The following is a 22,488-nucleotide window of genomic DNA, read 5'->3' as shown; positions in this document are numbered from 1 at the left end:
GTTAAGGATGTATATGCAAATCTGCAATGTCAAAGGCGTTCTGGTAAAACCTCTGCAGTGTAAGTTGGAAAAACCCTCAGCAGTTTATGCATTCCTCTCTCTGGTGGCGCATCCCCTTATCCCTCCGCCGCCTCCCGCCGCCCACCGATCTCCGCCGCCGCTTTTTCCATCCGATGGGGGAACCCGCCGCCGCCAGACAACCAGCATTCGCCAAAGACGAATCGTATCTTCAATCCGTCACCCCCAAACGCATTGCCCTCTTCGAATCACTCCAAAATGAGCAGAAGCTCAAGCGAATGGCGCTTGCCGACGAGAAAATCCTGTAATTTCCGCTATCTATTCTCCTTTTTGCGTTTATGTAGCTGTTGACTTTCCATTTCTAGCTTGCTTGACGCTATGAATGTAGGATTACATTGCCGGATGGGAAGGTTAAGGAAGGGAAGAAATGGAACACCTCGCCGTTTGATGTGGCGAAGGATATTTCAAAGAGTTTGGCGTCGAACGCGCTGATTGCTAAGGTGAATGGGGTATTGTGGGATATGAATCGGCCTCTGGAGGAAGATTGCAAGCTTGCGCTGTTTACTTTTGACACCGACGAAGGGCGCGATACGTTCTGGCATTCGAGTGCGCACATTCTCGGCGAAGTAAGACTTCACGAGCCTCATGGTTTTGTTTATTGAAAGATACTATGAGTTTGTTTGATTTGATCATGAATCATGTTATTGGTTTGGGTTTTTCCAGTCATTGGAGCAGACATATGGATGTAGACTGTGCATTGGCCCTTGTACCACCAGAGGGGAGGTGAATTTTGTGATTTTCCTTACTGCCTTGTTATCTCACACAGCTTATGTCAAACTGACTCAATAATTTGCAGGGATTTTACTATGATGCATTTTATGGTGATTTGGGATTGAACGAGGAGCACTTCAAAAATATTGAAGCAGCTGCCAAGAAAGCTGTTGATGTATGAGCTCTCTTTTACTCTTAAATAGATATAGGATTTGTATGTACTTAACTTAAGTAGTTACTTGGTCCTATCACCTATGCTGTTATCTGTGACATGCATTTGTGCTGGTAACTTAGTTGCTTTGACATTGACTTGTCTTTTCCTCGTCCACCTCTTTACCTATATATGTGTGTATACCATTCTATTTTACATTTAAGGGCAATCAGCTGATCAAAAATGCTCCTTTTGCATTAGGAAAAACAACCTTTCGAGCGTATTGAAGTCACAAGGCAACAGGCCATCGACATGTTTTCTGATAATCCTTTCAAGGTCATTATACTCCTATATATCTACGTATTTCTATTCTTTGAATTAGCTCTATGCCACTTGTTTATGACTTTTTCTTCCCATCCTTTCATCAGGTTGAAATTATTAAAGATTTACCTGAAGATAAAACCATAACAGTATACAGATGTGGTCCTTTGGTTGATCTGTGTCGTGGACCACACATACCAAGCACTGGTTTTGTGAAAGCGTTTAGTTGCTTGAAGGTGGGATCTGCTGTCTGTTAGAAGTAAATGCTTGCAGTCAACAGAATTGTTCATTTCTTTTATTCTGTATAATTAGGCTTCATCTGCATATTGGCGTGGAAATAAAGACCGTGAGAGCTTGCAGCGGGTTTATGGCATATCTTTTCCGGACCAAAAGCGTTTAAAGGTAACATACTTTTACTTTTCTGTTACTCTGTTCACTGTAAGAAGGTGATAACTGTTTGTATTATCAATGATTCAATGTCTCTTGATGTGTTTAGTTGTAATCCTTTCAGGAATATAAGGCCATGATTGAAGAAGCTAAGAAATATGACCACAGAGAACTCACAAAAAAGCAAGAACTTTTCTTTTTTCACCCTCTAAGGTAAAAGTTTGAGCTACATGACATTTTGAATCTTGATCTTAATTCAGGATTTTAATTAGATTTCTTTTTCGTGCAAGATAGCCCGGGTAGCTGTTTCTTTCTGCCTCATGGTTCTCGAGTTTGCAACAAGTTACTGGAATTTATACGGAGTCAGTACTGGAAGAGAGGTTATGAGGAGGTTAGGCTTTAATGGTGACAATAATGCATTTGGATTTGTTGTCATACAAGTTCTCATTCATAACCACATGTTGCTTGAAATCATTAGGTTTGGACTCCAAATATGTACAATATGCAGCTGTGGGAAACATCTGGTCATGCTGCAAACTACAAGGAGAATATGTTTGTTTTTGAGGTTAGATTATAATTTTTGGAAGATCATTAGTACTCTGTTCATTTTTGTTGGTAATTTGGGGTTGGACTTTTGGTTGCATCTGCTAAATTTGATGTAGCATTTGTTTTGATGTTATTGCAGGTAGAGAAGCAAGAATATGGACTCAAGCCAATGAACTGCCCTGGTCATTGTTTAATATTTGATCATAGAGTGCGTTCATATAGAGGTGGGCGTCTTTCCTTTTTATTACCTTTTTTTACTAAGTTGAATTTTATGGATGTGCCATACCCTGCAGTTGGGGAAAGTCATATCTATTTGCAATCCATGTAATTATCGGCTATTAGTTTACTATATTAATTTTGGTTTAGGGCTGCGTAAAACTAATGAAAAATAATATTGTATAAGTTGAATTATCATTGCTTTGCTTCCTGTTATATCTAGTGATTACATCAGCTTTATGCCTGTAATAGCCACTATCTGCATTTCATTGGTCGTGTATGAATGCTAACCATCTTGCTATTACTGTTACGTATTGAGAAACTTTCTTATAAGATTTCATGCTTACTGTATCTCCTAGTGCTCTTTTACATGTAGCTCTTACATGTAGTTCATTTGTCAATAGATCCTCACAATTTACATTTTGCAACTTTTTGCAGAGCTTCCACTCCGCCTGGCTGATTTCGGGGTCTTGCATCGCAATGAGGCAAGTGGTGCTCTAACTGGGTTGACCCGTGTGAGGCGGTTTCAGCAGGTATATACCTAAAACCTTGTGAAAAGTGATAGAGAAGGAAATTGGTGATCTTGTAAGCCACTTGCTTGTCCTGTGTCTATTCTTACATCTATCTCTCATTTTTAACTACTGCTTGTGTTCTGTATTAAGGTCCTTGGTTTTCTGTCTATTGGTCTAATAAAGTTTGTCTACATGAAGCTTGATAATTTAGCTTAGTTGTATAGTAGTACTATAGTTTGTTAGTAGATTCGATTTTTTTTGTGACTCGTTGTGGGGATCTAACTCTAAGGTCTTGATGCAGGATGATGCTCATATCTTCTGCAGGGAGTCTCAAGTAAGATCAGTTATCTGGCTCTGTACTAGTTTTCTCATTTCGGTACAAAATCTGTCTGACTTTTACCTCAATTTTAACAGATTAAGGATGAAGTCAAGGGCGTCTTAGAATTTATCAGTTGCGTTTATGAAATATTTGGCTTCACTTTTGACCTGAAGTTATCAACGGTATGAATCCCAACACTTCTTAATTAAAATACAATTTTGTTCAGGACTTTGCTTGTTCACGGGCTACAATATGTTTATTAATTGTGTTCAGTGCACAAACCTGAAGTATAGTGCTCCCTAAGTTAGTCATCGTAGTTCTGATTTCTACTCACCTTCGAGTCTCTCCCTGCAAAAATAAAATAGTACTACTACATATATGAAGTACAAAGCACATGTTAGATGAAAGAGAATCTAAAATTGGTTGTTTGTTCATGTCGCACTCCTTTTACACTTTGCTTTCGTGGTCAGACTTGATAGATTGTGGCTAATATTTGTCCAATATCTTGTAGAGGCCAGAGAAATATCTTGGAAATGTTGAAACATGGGAAAGGGCTGAAACTGCTCTTACAGAAGCACTAAATGAGTTCGGAAAGCCCTGGGAGGTTAGTTTCTTATGAGCTGATATTGCTTTTCCAAACAAATTTTGGTCCACTCTTACGGCATGTATTTTTAGAAAAAAAGTGATTACATTTCAATGTCTCCATACTTTTCAACTTTGTCAACTTCTATTTCTAGAACTGATTTCAGATATTGTTTTAGATAAATGAAGGTGATGGAGCATTTTATGGGCCGAAGATAGATATCAGTGTTTCTGATGCAATGAGAAGAAAATTTCAGTGTGCAACATTGCAGGTTATTTTATAACCTCCTTTTCCTTATCTTATCATGTAAATGAATAAGTGAAGGATTAAGCGAACTTCACTTGCAGCAAATTACTCACCCAAACTAAGGGTAGCTTGTATTACATTCATGTACTACCATATTCAATAATTTTTTGGTAGATAAAATAAAACTATTAAGTTATAGACAACTTTTATTCTTGGGAACAGAAGTGATGTCTGTGTATGGGTTTCTGTAAGGCAAAACTCTACAATTTAAAGCTAAAATCCTATTGGCCAAATATGAGGTTTTTGCTAAAACTTGTGCTTGAAAATCTCTTAAGCTGCCACATAGGACCGGCGGACCTGGCATTTTGGCATGCATGAGGCATGTGGGTATGGGCATATGGTCCCTAATATTTAGTATAATGCAGAAAAAAATGTGATGCATCTTAATCTAGGTATGGATTTTTGATCAAGTATTCAACTGTTTCAGTTGGACTTTCAACTCCCTGCGCGTTTCAACTTATCTTACTCCACTGAAGACGAAAGCAAGACTGAAACACCTGTAATGATTCACCGAGCAATTCTTGGTTCTGTTGAACGAATGTTTGCTATACTCTTGGAGCACTACAAGGGGAAGTGGCCTTTTTGGCTAAGCCCACGCCAAGCAATAGTATGCCCTGTTTCTGACAAATCCCTGCCTTATGCCCTAGAGGTTAGTTGCTGGCTTTGTGGCAAATATGAGACTAAGATATTTAACACCAGTTGCTTATTTTTCCTCCTTTTTTCTCCACCCCTCGCCGCCCATCCTTTTTGGTTTGCATGTATGTGATATGCAGATTCTCTAGGTGATTGTGTTCCTTATGCTTGAGATAGTTAAGGGTTTTATTCAAGACACATTTTCATTGATTGTAGATACGGGATCGGATACACGGTGCTGGGTATTATGTTGATGTTGACACAACTGACAGGACAATTAATAAAAAGGTGCGTAGATATCCATTATCTTCATCAAAATGATTAACTGATAGTGTTATTTTACTCTTATAATGACCAGTAAACTCATAGGGTTTCATTAGAAGTGTTGAGGTTGAAATTTGACTTTTGTAGTCTCTTTAAGCCAGGATGATATGTACATATTATACTAAAGGATGGTTTTGGGTGATGGTAGGTACGAGAAGCTCAATTGGCCCAGTACAACTATATCTTAGTTGTTGGGGAGAAAGAAGTTGGAACTGGACAGGTGCGCATCTAACTTTAGAATGAATATACAGTCATATTCAAGTCATGTTATTGAATAGCAAGTCTGTGTACTTACTCAGTACTCGCATCCTAATTAATACGATTCCTCCTATGTTTCTTTGCTGCACCTTGTGATTATTATTTCCGGATTGCTAGATTGGGCATATACTTGACATCATTGCAAATTTTTGTCTTATCGAGTACATTCAAACAAGGCTCGTTAGATCCTTTATCGTGTCAATTTTTTTAACTTGTTCCATATGTACTCGCATGTCTTCAGGTGGCTGTGCGAGTCAGAGACAAAAATGAAGCTCCCCTGAAGAATATTGAAGATCTGCTGTTACAATTTAAGGATGAGGTTGCGTCGTTTAGATAGTCAGCTTTCGTACCCAGCAGATGACAGAATTGATGTCCATTATAATGCCTTATTTGAAAGTATGAAAGAAAAACAAAACTATATCAAAGTATTGACAAGAAAAACAGTTTGTGTTGTTTATTACCGAATTCAAGGTATAACATGTTGGTTTCCTTGTTAGTATACACGCCTTATTATTTGAAGTTTTGAACTTTTATTATCACATCAGTGTTAAAAGCTGTAATATTCCTCCATCTCAACTAGATCACCTCTTGGTACTCAATAAACTGCAGAAATTCTGGATTTTGGATCATCTGCAAACAAATATACTTGGTACTAGTTTCTATTTTACAAAAGCAAAATTAATCCTTAAAAGTGTGTGTTACAAGTAGCGTATCGTATAGCAGACTGAGGACTTGAATCAACTCAATAGATTACAGTTGCATGAAGTTTCACATATGGAAACCCATTAGTTTAAGAAAGGAATAAACAAAAGTTATAACGAAAAAGAATAATGTGCTAGAAACTGCCCAACAAGTTCCATAATCAGGGGACAAAAGAAAGAAAAAAGAAGGTAAACTGAAACAAGCTGTACAGCATTCTCCGTTTCCACTCCTTGGCTCAAGACTTGTTAATACCAGAGAATATACTATGTTAGTCACGCCTTCCAGTCGAAGTTCATGCTGTCGTCCAGATCATCGTTAAAAAAACCATTCTCCGAGAACTCATGGGCGACATCAGGAACCAACTCATCGGATAGATGCAGGTTCTGGGACAAATCCGACGTTTTTTCACTGAATCCAATGCTGTTCCCAGCAGTAGTAGGAGGTTCAGCATTTGATGTATTAAAACTATTGCTTCTGCTAGGAGGCCGTCCAGTGCTATTCCCTGGGGCATTTCCAGCTCCACTGATTGTCGGGGAACTCCTAAAGCCAGCACCATCCCTTGGCAAATTGCCACCTTGATTCTGTGCAGACAAGGACTGATGTGGTGGAGCTGTCCCATTATTTTTATTGCTCATATCTTGCAGAAGCTGCTGGATCATTTGTTGTTGTAATGCTTGGCTGCCTTGGGAGGGCAGAGATTGGTGTTGATGCAATGGGCCATTTCCATTTGTCAAATGCTGCTGCATTAGCTGATGTCGTTGAGAAGCTTGGCCACCAGAGAAGCTGCCGACTGGTTGATTCTGAAAGCTACCTGGCAAAATGCCCGGAGTTGTAGGCTGGCTGGATGTGCTGAAAGGCGACGATGCATCCTGCTGATGTGAGCTATGTGCTGAGTTCATCGAGTTTTGTCTCGTCAGCAAATTCTGGTAGTTAGACAAAGCAAGAGCAGCCTGTGCTGAGCCAGTCAGAGCACCACGACCAACCAGCTGTTGGTTATTGCTTATCGATCCATTAAGCCCAGGATTCAGTGACATCAGCTTGTTGAGTGTGTTGCGATCACTAGGATGACCACCCACCTGTTCCATTTCTTGCATCTGAACCTTGGGCGTGGAGGTGTCTCGGGGAAAATTCTTCAAGCCCTCTGCAAAATAAATGGATTTACTTAAAACTGCCACAACAATCAAGATTACTTTTTTTTGAGTGAGAACTGGGATTTCAACCACGGTCGATCACCCTATAATGGTGATGAATACTATTAAAGCTATAGATGGACTGGACTGTCGCTAACGTCAAATACAGAAGGCATCATAGAGGCATTCAATTCCCAAGTGCTCCATAAACACCATATTTCTCCAACTTCCAAAACCAATAAGGAGAAAAGCAGATTGCGAGGATTCATTACCAATAGGTCCAGCTTTTTGTTCGGTGCAGAAATCCATCAATTCCTTCATGCTGTTGACAACCTCAGCTATCTAAGATTATAAAACAAGGATTAGAAAGACCTGGAAAACGAGCAATCCACACAAAAAGTCGATAACTTTTCAGCATGCCTGTAGACACCGGACATATCTTTTTGAAAAGCCCAGATCGTTTAGTGACTGCAACTCCAAACTCCTTGCAAGCTGACGTCCAGCCGTTACCACCCTGAAAGGTACCCCATTAAATAAGAAATCACACAGTTTATACAAAGAGCTAGATATTTATAGACAATCCAATAATTCTAACCAACTTAACGTTTGCATTGTGTCACAACGCATACTTTTTGTTATCCTCATTATGTTAGCTAACTGTACCCGCAACATGTTTGCATTATGTCAATCTTTGATGAATTGAATACATTTTCAATTTCAGTTAACTGCATCCGCAACATTTCATATTGTCTCTGAAAATACTTAAAGATGTGTCCATTAGCATTAACAGGCACACCCAACTATTTCCTAAATAAACCGCAATTGTGAACAAGCAATTAGCTCCCCTACCAGGCTAATAAGCTGTACTAAGCAACCGGAATTCTCGCAGAAGATTTGGAGTTTGAGCTAGACAGAATCTTACTAATGAAGATAATCGACGTGACCACAAAAAAATAAAACAATAAAATAAAATAAATGACATATGGATTACTATACCTAGTCATAAAACATATCGAAAAACCAGAGATATGACGTGAAATATAGCAAAAAGAGAGAACAATGATCACAAAAGGAAGCTTTTCACTCACATTACACTATTTGCTTGTATATCTGGTTGAGAAATGCCATCAGGTCCACTTTCAGATATTGTGCTTTGGCATTTTTGTGCAACTTGCAGTAATTGATTCACCTGCAACACCAGAAGATAATCATGATAAATGGTCGCATATTCGAGTAAGGAAGTTACATATTTAAGATAAGTAAGAAACCAATTTCATTAACTGAACTAGATTAGGCTGTGAATTTATGTCTACCTGTGGCGCAACCAATCTGCGAGGAAGAAGTTCTTCATGACGGCGTGCACAAAACTCCCAAGATAATATCTAAAGAAGTTCGAAGTGCAAGAGTTAAACATGATATAACTGGGAGATGAATCTGGAGATACTTCCAATTTTTGAAATGAACAGGTGTACACAGGTCACCTTCAGATCAGGGGTGAAAATGATGCGAAGCTGGCCCTCACGAACTACACGGAGTTGTTCATATACACTTTCTTGGACTGCCTTGGCATACTCCAGCATCATCATTCCTGAAGGAAATCGACATTCACGAGGCAAGTCCAGATAAAGAAGCTCATCAATGACACCGCTACCAAATTTGATTTCATTGAGTCTGGGGAGCACCTCAAAAGTAGCTTCTGCCAATACCACACAAAAAAAAAGGAAATATTAGGCACAAATAAGTATAAGTCGCTTCCTCAGGAATTTACTGGTTATATAAAAATCAGAATAAACAAAAAGAAAAGGCATATATTATATAACGTTCGACAAAGCTAACCAAATCCCCGTCCAGATTTTGACCCACAGATGTCACACTGCCATGCGTCCTGCACAATACACAACAAGAACATTAAATATAAAATTCAGGCTTTGGTATACTCGGGGCAAGCCCATGGAGAAATGGATAGGTTACAGACAGTTCAGAAAGTTGTAAAAGATCAAGAAAATAATATCACAGTGCATCTAGGGAAGACAAAAAAGTGAAGTGTAGAATAATAATATTTGGTAAATTAAGAAGTGATCCAAGACAACTACCATTGCTGCCTGGGGGAATACCCCTAGGGAATGATGCCCCACATTATCGTATAAGGATAGACACCACCTCTTCTTTGCACGTGGAGAGTAATACTCAGCTACAAATTTTCTCCAATAGGCAATAGTATTGTCCTAGCAAGACCAATAATAGATACATCACCACAAAGTGTCCAAAAAAGTCTCAACCCTAGATAAGAATAAATCCAAGTAGAATGCAAGCACATGTGCAGAACGGGTCATGCATCACTGCTGTGAATAATATACTAAAAGATTTCATTTAAGAACTAAGGATGCCATCAGACACTTACAGCAGGTCTCTGTCTCTGGTGATACAAGTACTGCATTAGCCGACGTGAACATACACCACCACCATCATATGGGCGCTTTATTCCAGACGCAGGCTGCATTCCCTGTTGTAGAAGTTGCTGTCTTAGCTGTTGCTGCTGCTGCTGCTGCTGCTGCTGCATCAACTGAACTCTCTGCATGGGAGGCATAGACTGAAGAAGCTGTTGTTGTTCCCGATGCTGTTGCTGTCTCAGTCTCTGCTGTTGAATTAGAGCTTGCAACTGAGGATTGGGGTTCTGTAAATGCATGGGATCTTGTTTCTGTAACAGCTGTTGCAAAACCTGCTGCTGCATAATATCTTCCTGCTTAATATCCAAGCGGGGTTTCTTTTGTAGCTGAGAAATAGAGGTTGGATCCTGAATGAAAGAATTAGGGACCCTTGGACCACTCGGGAGGTGTGCTTGCCCCATCCGTGACGTGGGTAAAGACGTGGCACTTGTAGCTCCCTGATGCTGCTGATTTTGCTGACCTTGTGAACCCGGATCCTGATTGGAGCTTTGTGGAACAGCGGATCCATCCATGACCGAAGAACCAGTAATGCTAATGTTATTAGACGTGAATGACATGGGCGATGCAGGTAACCGCATGTAAGAATCTGTATTAAAACTAGCACTTCTCTGCATATGGGGACCTCCTGAAAGCCCTGAATTGGCATCGGTGACCAAAGAGCTTGCCCCAATGCTGGGTCCTGAAGTTGCCACGCTATTGAAGACTGCGTTGCTGACATCCCCCGGAAGTGGCCCCATGTTGGCCCGAGCATGCCCAGGAATTGCATGTGAAGTGTTCCCAAAATTTGAACTCAACTGAGAATTTCCCGCAACCTGCGACTGTCCATCTTGAAAAAATATTCCAGAACTCGAAGATGATTGTGCCAGTCCACCAACCATCCGAGAAGGCACCATCGGATGCACGAATGCTTAATGCCCGGGTTACAGTGCTAACTCTTTGACAGTTAGAGGCAATCATACAAAAGAGAAGACTGTATTAAGCTAGATAAAGGGAAGCATGACCCTCGTCATCCTCTTCAGATCGGAACCCCACTTCAACACAAAACCACGGGTACTTCTTCACAACTTCTTTCCACCCTCATAAAAAAAATTCTAAAAAAACTACTCCTTTGGATCCTGCCACGAATTATACAAGTACAAATGTTAGCAAAGGATAAGCTCCAAGTTTCCAGAGCTAATCAACTAGAAAAAAAAGCATCCTAATTGCAACAATTCACTTCGAAACAACAATTTCGCAGCTGCACATACAAAACCCTAATTCACGAGCACGAGATTAAAGCCAAATCCAAATAAAGCACAAATCTCAGCAACTAAGAAGCTGAAACCAGAAGCCAGCAGTCGACGAATCATACAAACGAAACCACCCACAATAGAAAAACCCAATTCAATTACAACCTTCCAATATATAGTAAGACAAAGCGATCAAGCTGAAACCAACTTTAATCAAGCAAACTCACAAGTAATCTGCAGTAAATTTAATCAGATTATGTTCCAAAACCAGCATCAGCTTAGACCCCTAATAAATGTAATCAAAGATTAAAAACAAAAACACTTACAACTATCAGAAGGGGACAAAGATTAAAGGTCCGAACTTGGAACGCGCCAGCCAAGAAAGAAACTTTCAAACTCAAATCTAGCTACAAATATTTAATTTGATTGAGTAATACAGCAGATAAAAGAGTAAAAGAATTAGTATGAGCTAACCTGGAGACAGAATCAGAATGAATTTAGCAAAAACAAAAAGGGCAAAAAATGCAGAAAAAAGAAGCGATTTTTCGGTGTTGGTCGGTGCTTAGCGGGATGAGTAGAAACCGGGTGTAGCCGGTGGAGAGTGGTGATGACCGGTTGTAAGCGGTGGCGCAGCGGACACGTGGCGGTGGATTGATTGATGTGTGGAGTCGGTGCAGGATCTCACGGTGACGACGCTTGGTCTTTGGGGTTGACGATACACGTGGCGCTCTGTGATTGGAGATTCAAGTTGAGAAGGTGCTTTATCTATTTTGTATAGGCTTTTATTACAAGGATACTAGTAGAATTATTAATTTGATGGTTTGGGATTACAATTTTGTAACTTTAGAGCATCCACAATGGCGGCGAGCGGATCGGATAACCGATCTCCGGCGCTCGCCGAACCATTGTAACCGGCGAGCTTCATTTCGACGAAAAAAACGGCGAGCGCACGCCGATTTGCGAGCGCTGGGCGATGCGCTCGCCGGTCCGCTCCCCGCCATTGCAGGCTCCGGAATGGCGAGCGAATTTTTTTTTTAATTTTCGAAACATTATATATACGCGCTTTGAGGTGTTGAACGACTCCGAGAAGTTCCGGGCTGGTCGAAGAAGCAACAATTGAACTATACCGATGATTACAGCAGCAGCAGCGGTGGTTCCCACGACCTCTCCGAGTGTGCTTAGGAGCTCCAGTCCCCTCCGTCGTTCGCTCGCCGAACTCGCCCGGTTGGTCAAAGGCGGGCGCAACGGGAGGCGGGGGGGGCACCGGAGGGTCCCAGGAGGTCCAGTCGGCATCCGCCCTTGGCCAGTCGACAGAGGATCTCAAATTCTTCGCGCGTCAACAAACGCGTCCTCAGATGGTCAAGATCTTAGCCGATTGGAAGGCGGCAGAGGACCCCGAGGAGAAGAGCTTTCTTCACGCATTGCTCGTGAGCATGCGTGACGATTTGAAGACCGGGGGGCATGGGGTACCGGTGGCGACGGGGGCGACGGAGACGAGGAGTGAGGCAGAGGTCGGGTTTTTTTTAAAATAATGTAATTTTTTTTAATTAATGTATTTTTTAATGTACTTTTTTTTAAATTAATGTATTTTTTAAAATTTAAATAATATTATTGAATTTTCGCGTATATGTGTCGTAAATTTAATTCCGTATTTTGTGTGATTGTCAATTACTCCCTCCGTCCCTGAAAATTTGTCTCAACTTTCCTTTTTCGTCTGTCCCCCAAAATTTGTCCCATTTCACTTTTACCATTTTTGGTAGTGGACCCCACATTCCACTAACTCATTCCTACTCACATTTTATTATAAAACTAATATATAAAAGTCAAGCCCATATTCCACTAACTTTTTCAACCCACTTTCCATTACATTTCTTAAAACCCGTGCCCGGTCAAACTGGGACGAATTTTGGTGGACGTAGGTAGTATTTGTTTTATATAATTAGGAGTGATGTGACTAGGCTATTGCTGGGCTATTTGCTTGTCCTGATGATGTGGCAGGAGGATTTTTAGTGCTGATAATGTGGCAGGAGGAGTTTGTGGCTGGGCGAAAGCCATTGTGGATGCTCTTATATCAAATCTTGAATTTCATGGAAATTTTACATGTGTAGCGTAGCCCATCCCCATTTGGCCACTATCGGATCAAAAATAATACTCCTTCATCTTCCTTGTGAGGTTTTATACAATACTAATATTTTATAATGAGATTAATGAAAGTTGAAAACTTTTTGTGAAAATGAAATTATAACAAACATACTATACATAAAAAGAGGAAGCTCGATTTGATTTTATTAGATCAACAATACTATAGCATTCGATGCTTGTTTGTGTTGTTGTGATACATAAAACATTACCATGTTTTTATTGTTCAATTCGGTAAATACACGAATAGTGATATATATTTCGTGCGTATCCACACCGTGATAAATATTGTTCACCATCGCCTTAGGTAAGCATTTTAAAGATCAGCATTCTTATTGGGCCACTTCAAATTAACACTAACATTTGGGCTCTCTTTTTTTTTTGAGTTGGAAAATTTGGTCTCAGGCTCTTAAATTTGACATTTTGAATCTTGATCTTAATTCAGGATTTTAATTAGATTTGTTTTTCATGCAAGACAGCCCGAGTAGCTGTTTCTTTGTGCCTCATGGTTCTCGAGTTTGCAACAAGTTGCTGGAATTTATTGCCCGAGGAGGTTAGACTTTAATGGTGACAAGAATAATGCATTTGGATTTGTTGCCATACAAGTTCTCCATTCATAACCACATATTGCTTGAAATCTTTAGGTTTGGACTCCAAATATGTACAATATGCAGCTGTGGGAAACTAATGGAAAATAATATTGTATAAGTTGAATTATCATTGCTTTGCTTCCTGTTATATCTAGTGATTACATCCACTTTATGCCTGTAATACCCACTATCTGCATTTCATTGGTCGTGTATGAATGCTAACCATCTTGCTATTACTGTTATAGTTTATTAGTAGATTCGATTTTTTTTTGTGACTCGTTGTGGGGATCTAACTCTAAGGTCTTGATGCAGGATGATGCTCATATCTTCTGCAGGGAGTCTCAAGTAAGATCAATTATCTGCCTCTGTACTAGTTTTCTCATTTCGGTACAAAATCTGTGTCTGAGTTTTACCACAATTTTAACAGATTAAGGATCAAGTCAAGGGCGTCTTAGAATTTATGAGTTGCGTTTATGAAATATTTGGCTTCACATTTAACCTGACGTTATCAACGGTATGATCCCAACACCTTATAAATTGTGTTCAGTGCACAAACCTGAAGTGTAGTGCTCCCTAAGTTAGTCATCGTAGTTCTAAGTGTGTGTGTTACAAGTAGCGTATCGTATCGTATAGCAGACTGAGGACTTGAATCAACTCAATAGATTACAGTTGCATGAAGTTTCACATATGGAAACCCATTAGTTTAAGAAAGGAATAAACAAAAGTTATAACGAAAAAGAATAATGTGCTAGAAACTGCCCAACAAGTTCCATAATCAGGGGACAAAAGAAAGAAAAAAGAAGGTAAACTGAAACAAGCTGTACAGCATTCTCCGTTTCCACTCCTTGGCTCAAGACTTGTTAATACCAGAGAATATACTATGTTAGTCACGCCTTCCAGTCGAAGTTCATGCTGTCGTCCAGATCATCGTTAAAAAAACCATTCTCCGAGAACTCATGGGTGACATCAGGAACCAACTCATCGGATAGATGCAGGTTCTGGGACAAATCCGACGTTTTTTCACTGAATCCAATGCTGTTCCCAGCAGTAGTAGGAGGTTCAGCATTTGATGTATTAAAACTATTGCTTCTGCTAAGAGGCCGTCCAGTGCTATTCCCTGGGGCATTTCCAGCTCCACTGATTGTCGGGGAACTCCTAAAGCCAGCACCATCCCTTGGCAAATTGCCACCTTGATTCTGTGCAGACAAGGACTGATGTGGTGGAGCTGTCCCATTATTTTTATTGCTCATATCTTGCAGAAGCTGCTGGATCATTTGTTGTTGTAATGCTTGGCTGCCTTGGGAGGGCAGAGATTGGTGTTGATGCAATGGGCCATTTCCATTTGTCAAATGCTGCTGCATTAGCTGATGTCGTTGAGAAGCTTGGCCACCAGAGAAGCTGCCGACCGGTTGATTCTGAAAGCTACCTGGCAAAATGCCCGGAGTTGTAGGCTGGCTGGATGTGCTGAAAGGCGACGATGCATCCTGCTGATGTGAGCTATGTGCTGAGTTCATCGAGTTTTGTCTCGTCAGCAAATTCTGGTAGTTAGACAAAGCAAGAGCAGCCTGTGCTGAGCCAGTCAGAGCACCACGACCAACCAGCTGTTGGTTATTGCTTATCGATCCATTAAGCCCAGGATTCAGTGACATCAGCTTGTTGAGTGTGTTGCGATCACTAGGATGACCACCCACCTGTTCCATTTCTTGCATCTGAACCTTGGGCGTGGAGGTGTCTCGGGGAAAATTCTTCAAGCCCTCTGCAAAATAAATGGATTTACTTAAAACTGCCACAACAATCAAGATTACTTTTTTTTGAGTGAGAAATGGGATTTCAACCACGGTCGATCACCCTATAATGGTGATGAATACTATTAAAGCTATAGATGGACTGTCGCTAACGTCAAATACAGAAGGCATCATAGAGGCATTCAATTCCCAAGTGCTCCATAAACAACATATTTCTCCAACTTCCAAAACCAATAAGGAGAAAAGCAGATTGCGAGGATTCATTACCAATAGGTCCAGCTTTTTGTCCGGTGCAGAAATCCATCAATTCCTTCATGCTGTTGACAACCTCAGCTATCTAAGATTATAAAACGAAGGATTAGAAAGACCTGGAAAACGAGCAATCCACACAAAAAGTCGATAACTTTTCAGCATGCCTGTAGACACCGGACATATCTTTTTGAAAAGCCTAGATCGTTTAGTGACTGCAACTCCAAACTCCTTGCAAGCTGACGTCCAGCCGTTACCACCCTGAAAGGTACGCCATTAAATAAGAAATCACACAGTTTATACAAAGAGCTAGATATTTATAGACAATCCAATAATTCTAACCAACTTAACGTTTGCATTGTGTCACAACGCATACTTTTTGTTATCCTCATTATGTTAGCTAACTGTACCCGCAACATGTTTGCATTATGTCAATCTTTGATGAATTGAATACATTTTCAATTTCAGTTAACTGCATCCGCAACATTTCATATTGTCTCTGAAAATACTTAAAGATGTGTCCATTAGCATTAACAGGCACACCCAACTATTTCCTAAATAAACCGCAATTGTGAACAAGCAATTAGCTCCCCTACCAGGCTAATAAGCTGTACTAGGCAACCGGAATTCTCGCAGAAGATTTGGAGTTTGAGCTAGACAGAATCTTACTAATGAAGATAATCGACGTGACCACAAAAAAATAAAACAATAAAATAAAATAAATGACATATGGATTACTATACCTAGTCATAAAACATCGAAAAACCAGAGATATGACGTGAAATATAGCAAAAAGATAGAACAATGATCACAAAAGGAAGCTTTTCACTCACATTACACTATTTGCTTGTATATCTGGTTGAGAAATGCCATCAGGTCCACTTTCAGATATTGTGCTTTGGCATTTTTGTGCAACTTGCAGTAATTGATTCACCTGCAACACCAGAAGATAATCATGATAAATGGTCGCATATTCGAGTAAGGAAGTTACATATTTAAGATAAGTAAGAAACCAATTTCATTAACTGAACTAGATTAGGCTGTGAATTTATGTCTACCTGTGGCGCAACCAATCTGCGAGGAAGAAGTTCTTCATGACGGCGTGCACAAAACTCCCAAGATAATATCTAAAGAAGTTCGAAGTGCAAGAGTTAAACATGATATAACTGGGAGATGAATCTGGAGATACTTCCAATTTTTGAAATGAACAGGTGTACACAGGTCACCTTCAGATCAGGGGTGAAAATGATGCGAAGCTGGCCCTCACGAACTACACGGAGTTGTTCATATACACTCTCTTGGACTGCCTTGGCATACTCCAGCATCATCATTCCTGAAGGAAATCGACATTCACGAGGCAAGTCCAGATAAAGAAGCTCATCAATGACACCGCTACCAAATTTGATTTCATTGAGTCTGGGGAGCACCTCAAAAGTCGCTTCTACCAATACCAAAAAGAAAAAAAGGAAATATTAGGCACAAATAAGTATATGACTAATTGACTAATAGCATTACTAGTTTCAACCAGAAGACGTCTAAGGAATTTAAGTGAGACTACTTCGGCCAAGAAGCCTAAAGCTAACTGAACACTAGATTTGCCCGCTTCTATTATTTGCAGAATATGATCAAGGGAGTGTTGCAATGCAATAGGAAATCAGAACATGATATGTGCATGTGGAACGCTCAGACATCTAACCACTACAGCTCAGAGATTTACTGGTTATATAAAAATCAGATTAAACAAAAAGAAAAGGCATATATTATATAATGTTAGACAAAGCTAACCAAATCCCCTTCCAGATTTTGACCCACAGATGTCACACTGCCATACGTCCTGCACAATACGCAACAAGAACAATAAATATAACTGTTCAGAAAGTTGTAAAAGATCAAGAAAATAATATCATAGTGCATCTAGGGAAGACAAAAAAGTGAAGTGTAGAATAATAGTATTTGGTAAATTAAGAAGTGATCCAAGACAACTACCATTGCTGCCTGGGGGAATACCCCTAGGGAATGATGCCCCACATTATCGTATAAGGATAGACACCACCTCTTCTTTGCACGTGGAGAGTAATACTCAGCTACAAATTTTCTCCAATAGGCAATAGTATTGTCCTAGCAAGACCAATAATAGATACATCACCACAAAGTGTCCAAAAAAGTCTCAACCCTAGATAAGAATAAATCCAAGTAGAATGCAAGCACATGTGCAGAATGGGTCATGCATCACTGCTGTGAATAATATACTAAAAGATTTCATTTAAGAACTAAGGATACCATCAGATACTTACAGCAGGTCTCTGTCTCTGGTGATACAAGTACTGCATTAGCCGACGTGAACATACACCACCACCATCATAGGGGCGCTTTATTCCAGACGCAGGCTGCATTCCCTGTTGTAGAAGTTGCTGTCTTAGCTGTTGCTGCTGCTGCTGTTGCTGCATCAACTGAACTCTCTGCATGGGGGGCATAGACTGAAGAAGCTGTTGTTGTTCCCGATGCTGTTGCTGTTGCTGTTGCTGTCTCAGTCTCTGCTGTTGAATTAGAGCGTGCAACTGAGGATTGGGGTTCTGTAAATGCATGGGATCTTGTTTCTGTAACAGCTGTTGCAAAACCTGCTGCTGCATAATATCTTCCTGCTTAATATCCAAGCGGGGTTTCTTTTGTAGCTGAGAAATAGAGGTTGGATCCTGAATGAAAGAATTAGGGACCCTTGGACCACTCGGGAGGTGTGCTTGCCCCATCCGTGATGTGGGTAAAGACGTGGCACTTGAAGCTCCCTGATGCTGCTGATTTTGCTGACCTTGTGAACCCGGATCCTGATTGGAGCTTTGTGGAACAGCGGATCCATCCATGACAGAAGAACCAGTAATGCTAATGTTATTAGACGTGAATGACATGGGCGATGCAGGTAACCGCATGTAAGAATCTGTATTAAAACTAGCACTTCTCTGCATATGGGGACCTCCTGAAAGCCCTGAATTGGCATCGGTGACCAAAGAGCTTGCCCCAATGCTGGGTCCTGAAGTTGCCACGCTATTGAAGACTGCGTTGCTGACATCCCTCGGAAGCGGCCCCATGTTGGCACGAGCATGCCCAGGAATTGCATGTGAAGTGTTCCCAAAATTAGAACTCAACTGAGAATTTCCCGCAACCTGCGACTGTCCATCTCCTTGAAAAAATATTCCAGAACTCGAAGATGATTGTGCCAGTCCACCAACCATCCGAGAAGGCACCATCGGATGCACGAATGCTTAATGCCCGGGGTACAGTGCTAACTCTTTGACAGTTAGAGGCAATCATACAAAAGAGAAGACTGTATTAAGCTAGATAAAGGGAAGCATGACCCTCGTCATCCTCTTCAGATCGGAACCCCACTTCAACACAAAACTACGGGTACTTCTTCTCAACTTCATTCCACCCTCATAAAAAAATTTCTAAAAAGACTACTCCTTTGGATCCTGCCAAGAATTATACAAGTAGAAATGTTAGCTCCAAGTTTCCAGAGCTAATCAACTAGAAAAAAAAGCATCCTAATTGCAACAATTCACTTCGAAACAACAATTCACTTCGAAACAACAATTTCGCAGCTGCACATACAAAACCCTAATTCACGAGCACGAGATTAAAGCCAAATCCAAATAAAGCACAAATCTCAGCAACTAAGAAGCTGAAACCAGAAGCCAGCAGTCGACGAATCATACAAACGAAACCACCCACATAAGAAAAACCCAATTCAATTACAACCTTCCAATATATAGTAAGACAAAGCGATCAAGCTGAAACCAACTTTAATCAAGCAAACTCACAAGTAATCTGCAGTAAATTTAATCACATTATGTTCCAAAACCAGCATCAGCTTAGACCCCTAATAAATGTAATCAAAGATTAAAAACAAAAACACTTACAACTATCAGAAGGGGACAAAGATTAAAGGTCCGAACTTGGAACACGCCAGCCAAGAAAGAAACTTTCAAACTCAAATTTAGCTACAAATATTTAATTTGATTGAGTAATACAGCAGATAAAAGAGTAAAAGAATTAGTATGAGCTAACCTGGAGACAGAATCAGAATGAATTTAGCAAAAACAAAAAGGGCAAAAAATGCAGAAAAAAGAAGCGATTTTTCGGTGTTGGTCGGTGCTTAGCGGGATGAGTAGAAACCGGGTGTAGCCGGTGGAGAGTGGTGATGACCGGTTGTAAGCGGTGGCGCAGCGGACACGTGGCGGTGGATTGATTGATGTGTGGAGTCGGTGCAGGATCTCACGGTGGCGACGCTTGGTCTTTGGGGTTGACGATACACGTGGCGTTCTGTGATTGGAGATTCAAGTTGAGAAGGTGCTTTATCTCTTTTGTATAGGCTTTTATTACAAGGATACTACTAGGAGTAGTATAATTATTAATTTGATGGTTTGGGATTACAATTTTGTAACTTTAGAGCATGAGGAGCGGAATTTACTACAGAATTCTCTCCATGGAATTTCTAAAAACATCTCATGCCACGTTATACGCACTTTTCACTGTACCGCTACGTTATAAGGAATTCTCACTGCACAGTGGCGGACATCCCCAAGGACATCTCGAATGACTTCCCACAATTAAAAAAATTCACAAATTCACAAATTAAACAATTTCCGGAAAGTAAGAAATTTACGGAATTAAATAGTCGAGAAAATGCAACCACTTTATTTAAAAAAAAACATACTTCATTATTAAAAAAATACATAATTACTGGAAAAAATTACATTATTAAAATATCATTAATACATGAGAGAAACACTTGAAGTTCAACGGGACGTATTTATAGAAATTAAAAAAAAAATTAATGCAATAAACGGGAATTCCGCGCGGACGTCCGTGGGAGTCAACGCAATGGCAGACTTCCGTGCGGCGTCGCGACGGAATTCCGCGTAAACGCCGCGAAACTGCGGTGTCCTCGGCGGAATTCTGTATCCGTGCCTACCATGCACAATGGCGGACGTCCGCCGCGGAATTCCGACAAGCCGGTCAGAATTCCACCGGGATGGGTGCGATTGCTTATGCTCTTATATCAAATCTTGAATTTCATGGAAATTTTACATGTGTAGCGTATAGCCCACGTCCCCATTTGGCCACTATCGGATAAAAAATACTACTCCTTCCATCTTCCTTGTGAGGTTTTATACAATACTAATATTTAATATTTTATAATAAGATTAATGAAAGTTGAAAACTTTTTGTGAAAATGATATTACAACATACTATGAATAAAAAGAAATGAGAAAGGAAGATCGATTTGATTTTATTAGATCAACAATACTATTGCATTCGATGCTTGTTTGTGTTGTTGTGATACATAAAACATTACCATATTTTTATTGTTCAATTCGGTAAATACACGAATAGTGATATATATTTCATGCGTATCCACACCTCGATAAATATTGTTCACTATAGCCCAACATTTCCTTAGGTAAGCATTTTAAAGATCAGCATTCTTATTGGGCCAGTTCAAATTAACACTAACATTTGGGCTCTCTTTTTTTAGAGTTGGAAAATTTGGTCTCAGGCTCTTAAATTTGAGACCTCTCATTATATGAGTGACAAGTAGTCTAAATAATATAGGTAGGGCAAAATAATAAAAAAAGTTACGAAATTTGAACGAAAGAATCCCAATAATTGAACAAATTAATCATTGAAGGTATGTATTTGTGAAGAGAACTTAAGATGAAAACGTCATTGTCGTATCTTAGTTATACTATTCTACTTAAAGATAACCTTACTAAATCCGCTTTACGAAATAAGATAAAATAAGGTTACTAATTTTGGCACGATTGCAGATAGTACTATTTGATAAAAAGGGAATGAAAAATGGTGTCCTAGATTCCAACACAATCTAAATCGTCATCCAAGATTCCCACACGTACGAATCTATATATACATATTTATAGACAGGAATGAATAACTCTTCCCAAATGACTTCGAAATTAATCTATATACTAGCATAAAGTCTAAATTTATACATTGCACTATGCGGAGTATTTATTTTATATGATCAAAACCATCAACTTAATTAGGATTTAATATTGGTGACTCAAAGTGTTCGTTACTAATTTATTTTGTCCTCCTTTAAACTACATGATGACGAGTGATTCTACATTTCTACTAGGTGGGTTTAGACTATAGAAAAGTTCTTCCAAAAGGGAAAAACTATTTTTTTTAAATTGTTACTATTAATTTGAACGAGTCTTACAAAAGCCAAAAATAAGGTAAAAAAAAGAAAGAAAAGAAAAGTAGTCATTTTGTTTCGTTATTGGAAAAGTAATTGTATGTGAATATTCAAGTCTTCCTCAACTAAACCAATTAGTTTTATATTTTCAGGGTGAAAGGTCATAAACTTGGTGTGTTTTTTTTCTTTTCTAAGTGGAGATATGCATCTATTTCATGGAACTATTTGCTTGAAAAATCTATATTAATAGCCGTTCGTGGAAAAATGAAATCTATTAGTAAAACTTCCATTAGGCTGCGCGCGTCTAAAATAATTTATTTAATTTGATCAGATGACTTAGAAAAGAAATACTTTGAATTCTACTCTCTAATATGATAAATATTTTATCTTGTTTTGATTTTTTATGCATTCGACTATAATAAATCTATATACAGTTGCGTTAGAGTTTTAGTAAATCTCAATTATAGACCCAAGGTGTACAAAGAATATATCCGATTCATGAAACCAAAAAATCCTAGTCGATTGTTTGGAAATAAAATATTAAATCGTGAAGTTTTAATTTTTCGCATTTGTTCACTCATTAATTATCTTTTCCTTTTTAACAAAACAACAGAAAAATCAAAATGCATCATTTGGTATAAAGCACACGACAATAAAAATAAATAAAACTTGATACTAATAGTATTTCCTTATAAGAATGG

At 39.4% G+C, this 22,488-nt stretch overlaps 3 protein-coding genes across 5 annotated transcripts; 1 reads left to right on the top strand and 2 right to left on the bottom strand.

Annotated features, from left to right (window-relative positions):
- Nucleotides 1-31: 31 nt before the first annotated feature.
- LOC121782135 (threonine--tRNA ligase, mitochondrial 1-like) lies at nt 32-5,884 on the top strand. Its single transcript, XM_042179860.1, has 20 exons — nt 32-322; nt 407-644; nt 742-801; nt 875-964; nt 1,202-1,276; nt 1,369-1,497; nt 1,574-1,663; nt 1,773-1,861; nt 1,943-2,039; nt 2,127-2,213; nt 2,334-2,418; nt 2,849-2,943; nt 3,224-3,256; nt 3,337-3,423; nt 3,753-3,845; nt 4,003-4,095; nt 4,558-4,779; nt 4,980-5,051; nt 5,236-5,307; nt 5,587-5,884. Exons 1-20 carry the CDS (start codon nt 87-89, stop codon nt 5,680-5,682), a joined length of 2,139 nt encoding a protein of 712 aa, XP_042035794.1. The 5' UTR covers nt 32-86; the 3' UTR covers nt 5,683-5,884.
- A 104-nt stretch (nt 5,885-5,988) lies between these two features.
- On the bottom strand, nt 5,989-11,401 carry LOC121782134 (probable transcriptional regulator SLK2). 2 transcript variants are annotated; one of them, XM_042179858.1, is made up of 11 exons: nt 11,328-11,344; nt 11,180-11,260; nt 9,579-10,739; nt 9,271-9,402; nt 9,014-9,062; nt 8,659-8,873; nt 8,491-8,559; nt 8,266-8,366; nt 7,598-7,691; nt 7,450-7,519; nt 5,989-7,188 (listed from the first exon to the last, which is right to left on the bottom strand). In XM_042179858.1, exons 3-11 carry the CDS (start codon nt 10,515-10,517, stop codon nt 6,320-6,322), a joined length of 2,538 nt encoding a protein of 845 aa, XP_042035792.1. In that variant the 5' UTR covers nt 10,518-10,739; nt 11,180-11,260; nt 11,328-11,344; the 3' UTR covers nt 5,989-6,319. The 2 variants fall into 2 exon arrangements, with proteins under 2 accessions (XP_042035792.1, XP_042035793.1); XM_042179859.1 differs by lacking the exon at nt 11,180-11,260 and having other exon boundaries at nt 11,328-11,401.
- A 2,826-nt stretch (nt 11,402-14,227) lies between these two features.
- Nucleotides 14,228-19,705, bottom strand: LOC121782133 (probable transcriptional regulator SLK2). Of its 2 annotated transcripts, none has more exons than XM_042179857.1 (10): nt 19,636-19,705; nt 17,871-19,040; nt 17,563-17,694; nt 17,362-17,410; nt 16,803-17,017; nt 16,635-16,703; nt 16,410-16,510; nt 15,744-15,837; nt 15,595-15,664; nt 14,228-15,338 (listed from the first exon to the last, which is right to left on the bottom strand). In XM_042179857.1, the coding sequence occupies exons 2-10, from the start codon at nt 18,816-18,818 to the stop codon at nt 14,470-14,472; spliced, it is 2,547 nt and encodes an 848-aa protein (XP_042035791.1). In that variant the 5' UTR covers nt 18,819-19,040; nt 19,636-19,705; the 3' UTR covers nt 14,228-14,469. The 2 variants fall into 2 exon arrangements, with proteins under 2 accessions (XP_042035791.1, XP_042035790.1); XM_042179856.1 differs by lacking the exon at nt 19,636-19,705 and adding an exon at nt 19,488-19,629.
- Between the last annotated feature and the right edge of the window lie 2,783 nt (nt 19,706-22,488).

Source organism: Salvia splendens, chromosome 20 (assembly GCF_004379255.2).
Source record: "Salvia splendens isolate huo1 chromosome 20, SspV2, whole genome shotgun sequence".
Classification (NCBI taxonomy): domain Eukaryota; kingdom Viridiplantae; phylum Streptophyta; class Magnoliopsida; order Lamiales; family Lamiaceae; genus Salvia; species Salvia splendens.
The sequence above is the reverse complement of the archived record's forward strand: the minus strand, read 5'-3'. Positions and strand labels throughout refer to the sequence as shown.

Coding starts and splice junctions, on each gene's coding strand:
- LOC121782135 (XM_042179860.1), top strand. CDS start 87: ATGCATTCCTCTCTCTGGTGGCGCATCCCCTTATCCCTCCGCCGCCTC. Junction 645..741: donor GTGCGCACATTCTCGGCGAA/GTAAGACTTCAC, acceptor GGGTTTTTCCAG/TCATTGGAGCAGACATATGG. Junction 4,096..4,557: donor TTCAGTGTGCAACATTGCAG/GTTATTTTATAA, acceptor CAACTGTTTCAG/TTGGACTTTCAACTCCCTGC.
- LOC121782134 (XM_042179859.1), bottom strand. CDS start 10,517: ATGGTGCCTTCTCGGATGGTTGGTGGACTGGCACAATCATCTTCGAGT. Junction 9,063..9,270: donor TATTCCCCCAGGCAGCAATG/GTAGTTGTCTTG, acceptor TGTATTGTGCAG/GACGCATGGCAGTGTGACAT. Junction 7,692..8,265: donor ATACAAGCAAATAGTGTAAT/GTGAGTGAAAAG, acceptor GGTACCTTTCAG/GGTGGTAACGGCTGGACGTC.
- LOC121782133 (XM_042179857.1), bottom strand. CDS start 18,818: ATGGTGCCTTCTCGGATGGTTGGTGGACTGGCACAATCATCTTCGAGT. Junction 17,411..17,562: donor TATTCCCCCAGGCAGCAATG/GTAGTTGTCTTG, acceptor CGTATTGTGCAG/GACGTATGGCAGTGTGACAT. Junction 16,511..16,634: donor GCAGATTGGTTGCGCCACAG/GTAGACATAAAT, acceptor CTGGTGTTGCAG/GTGAATCAATTACTGCAAGT.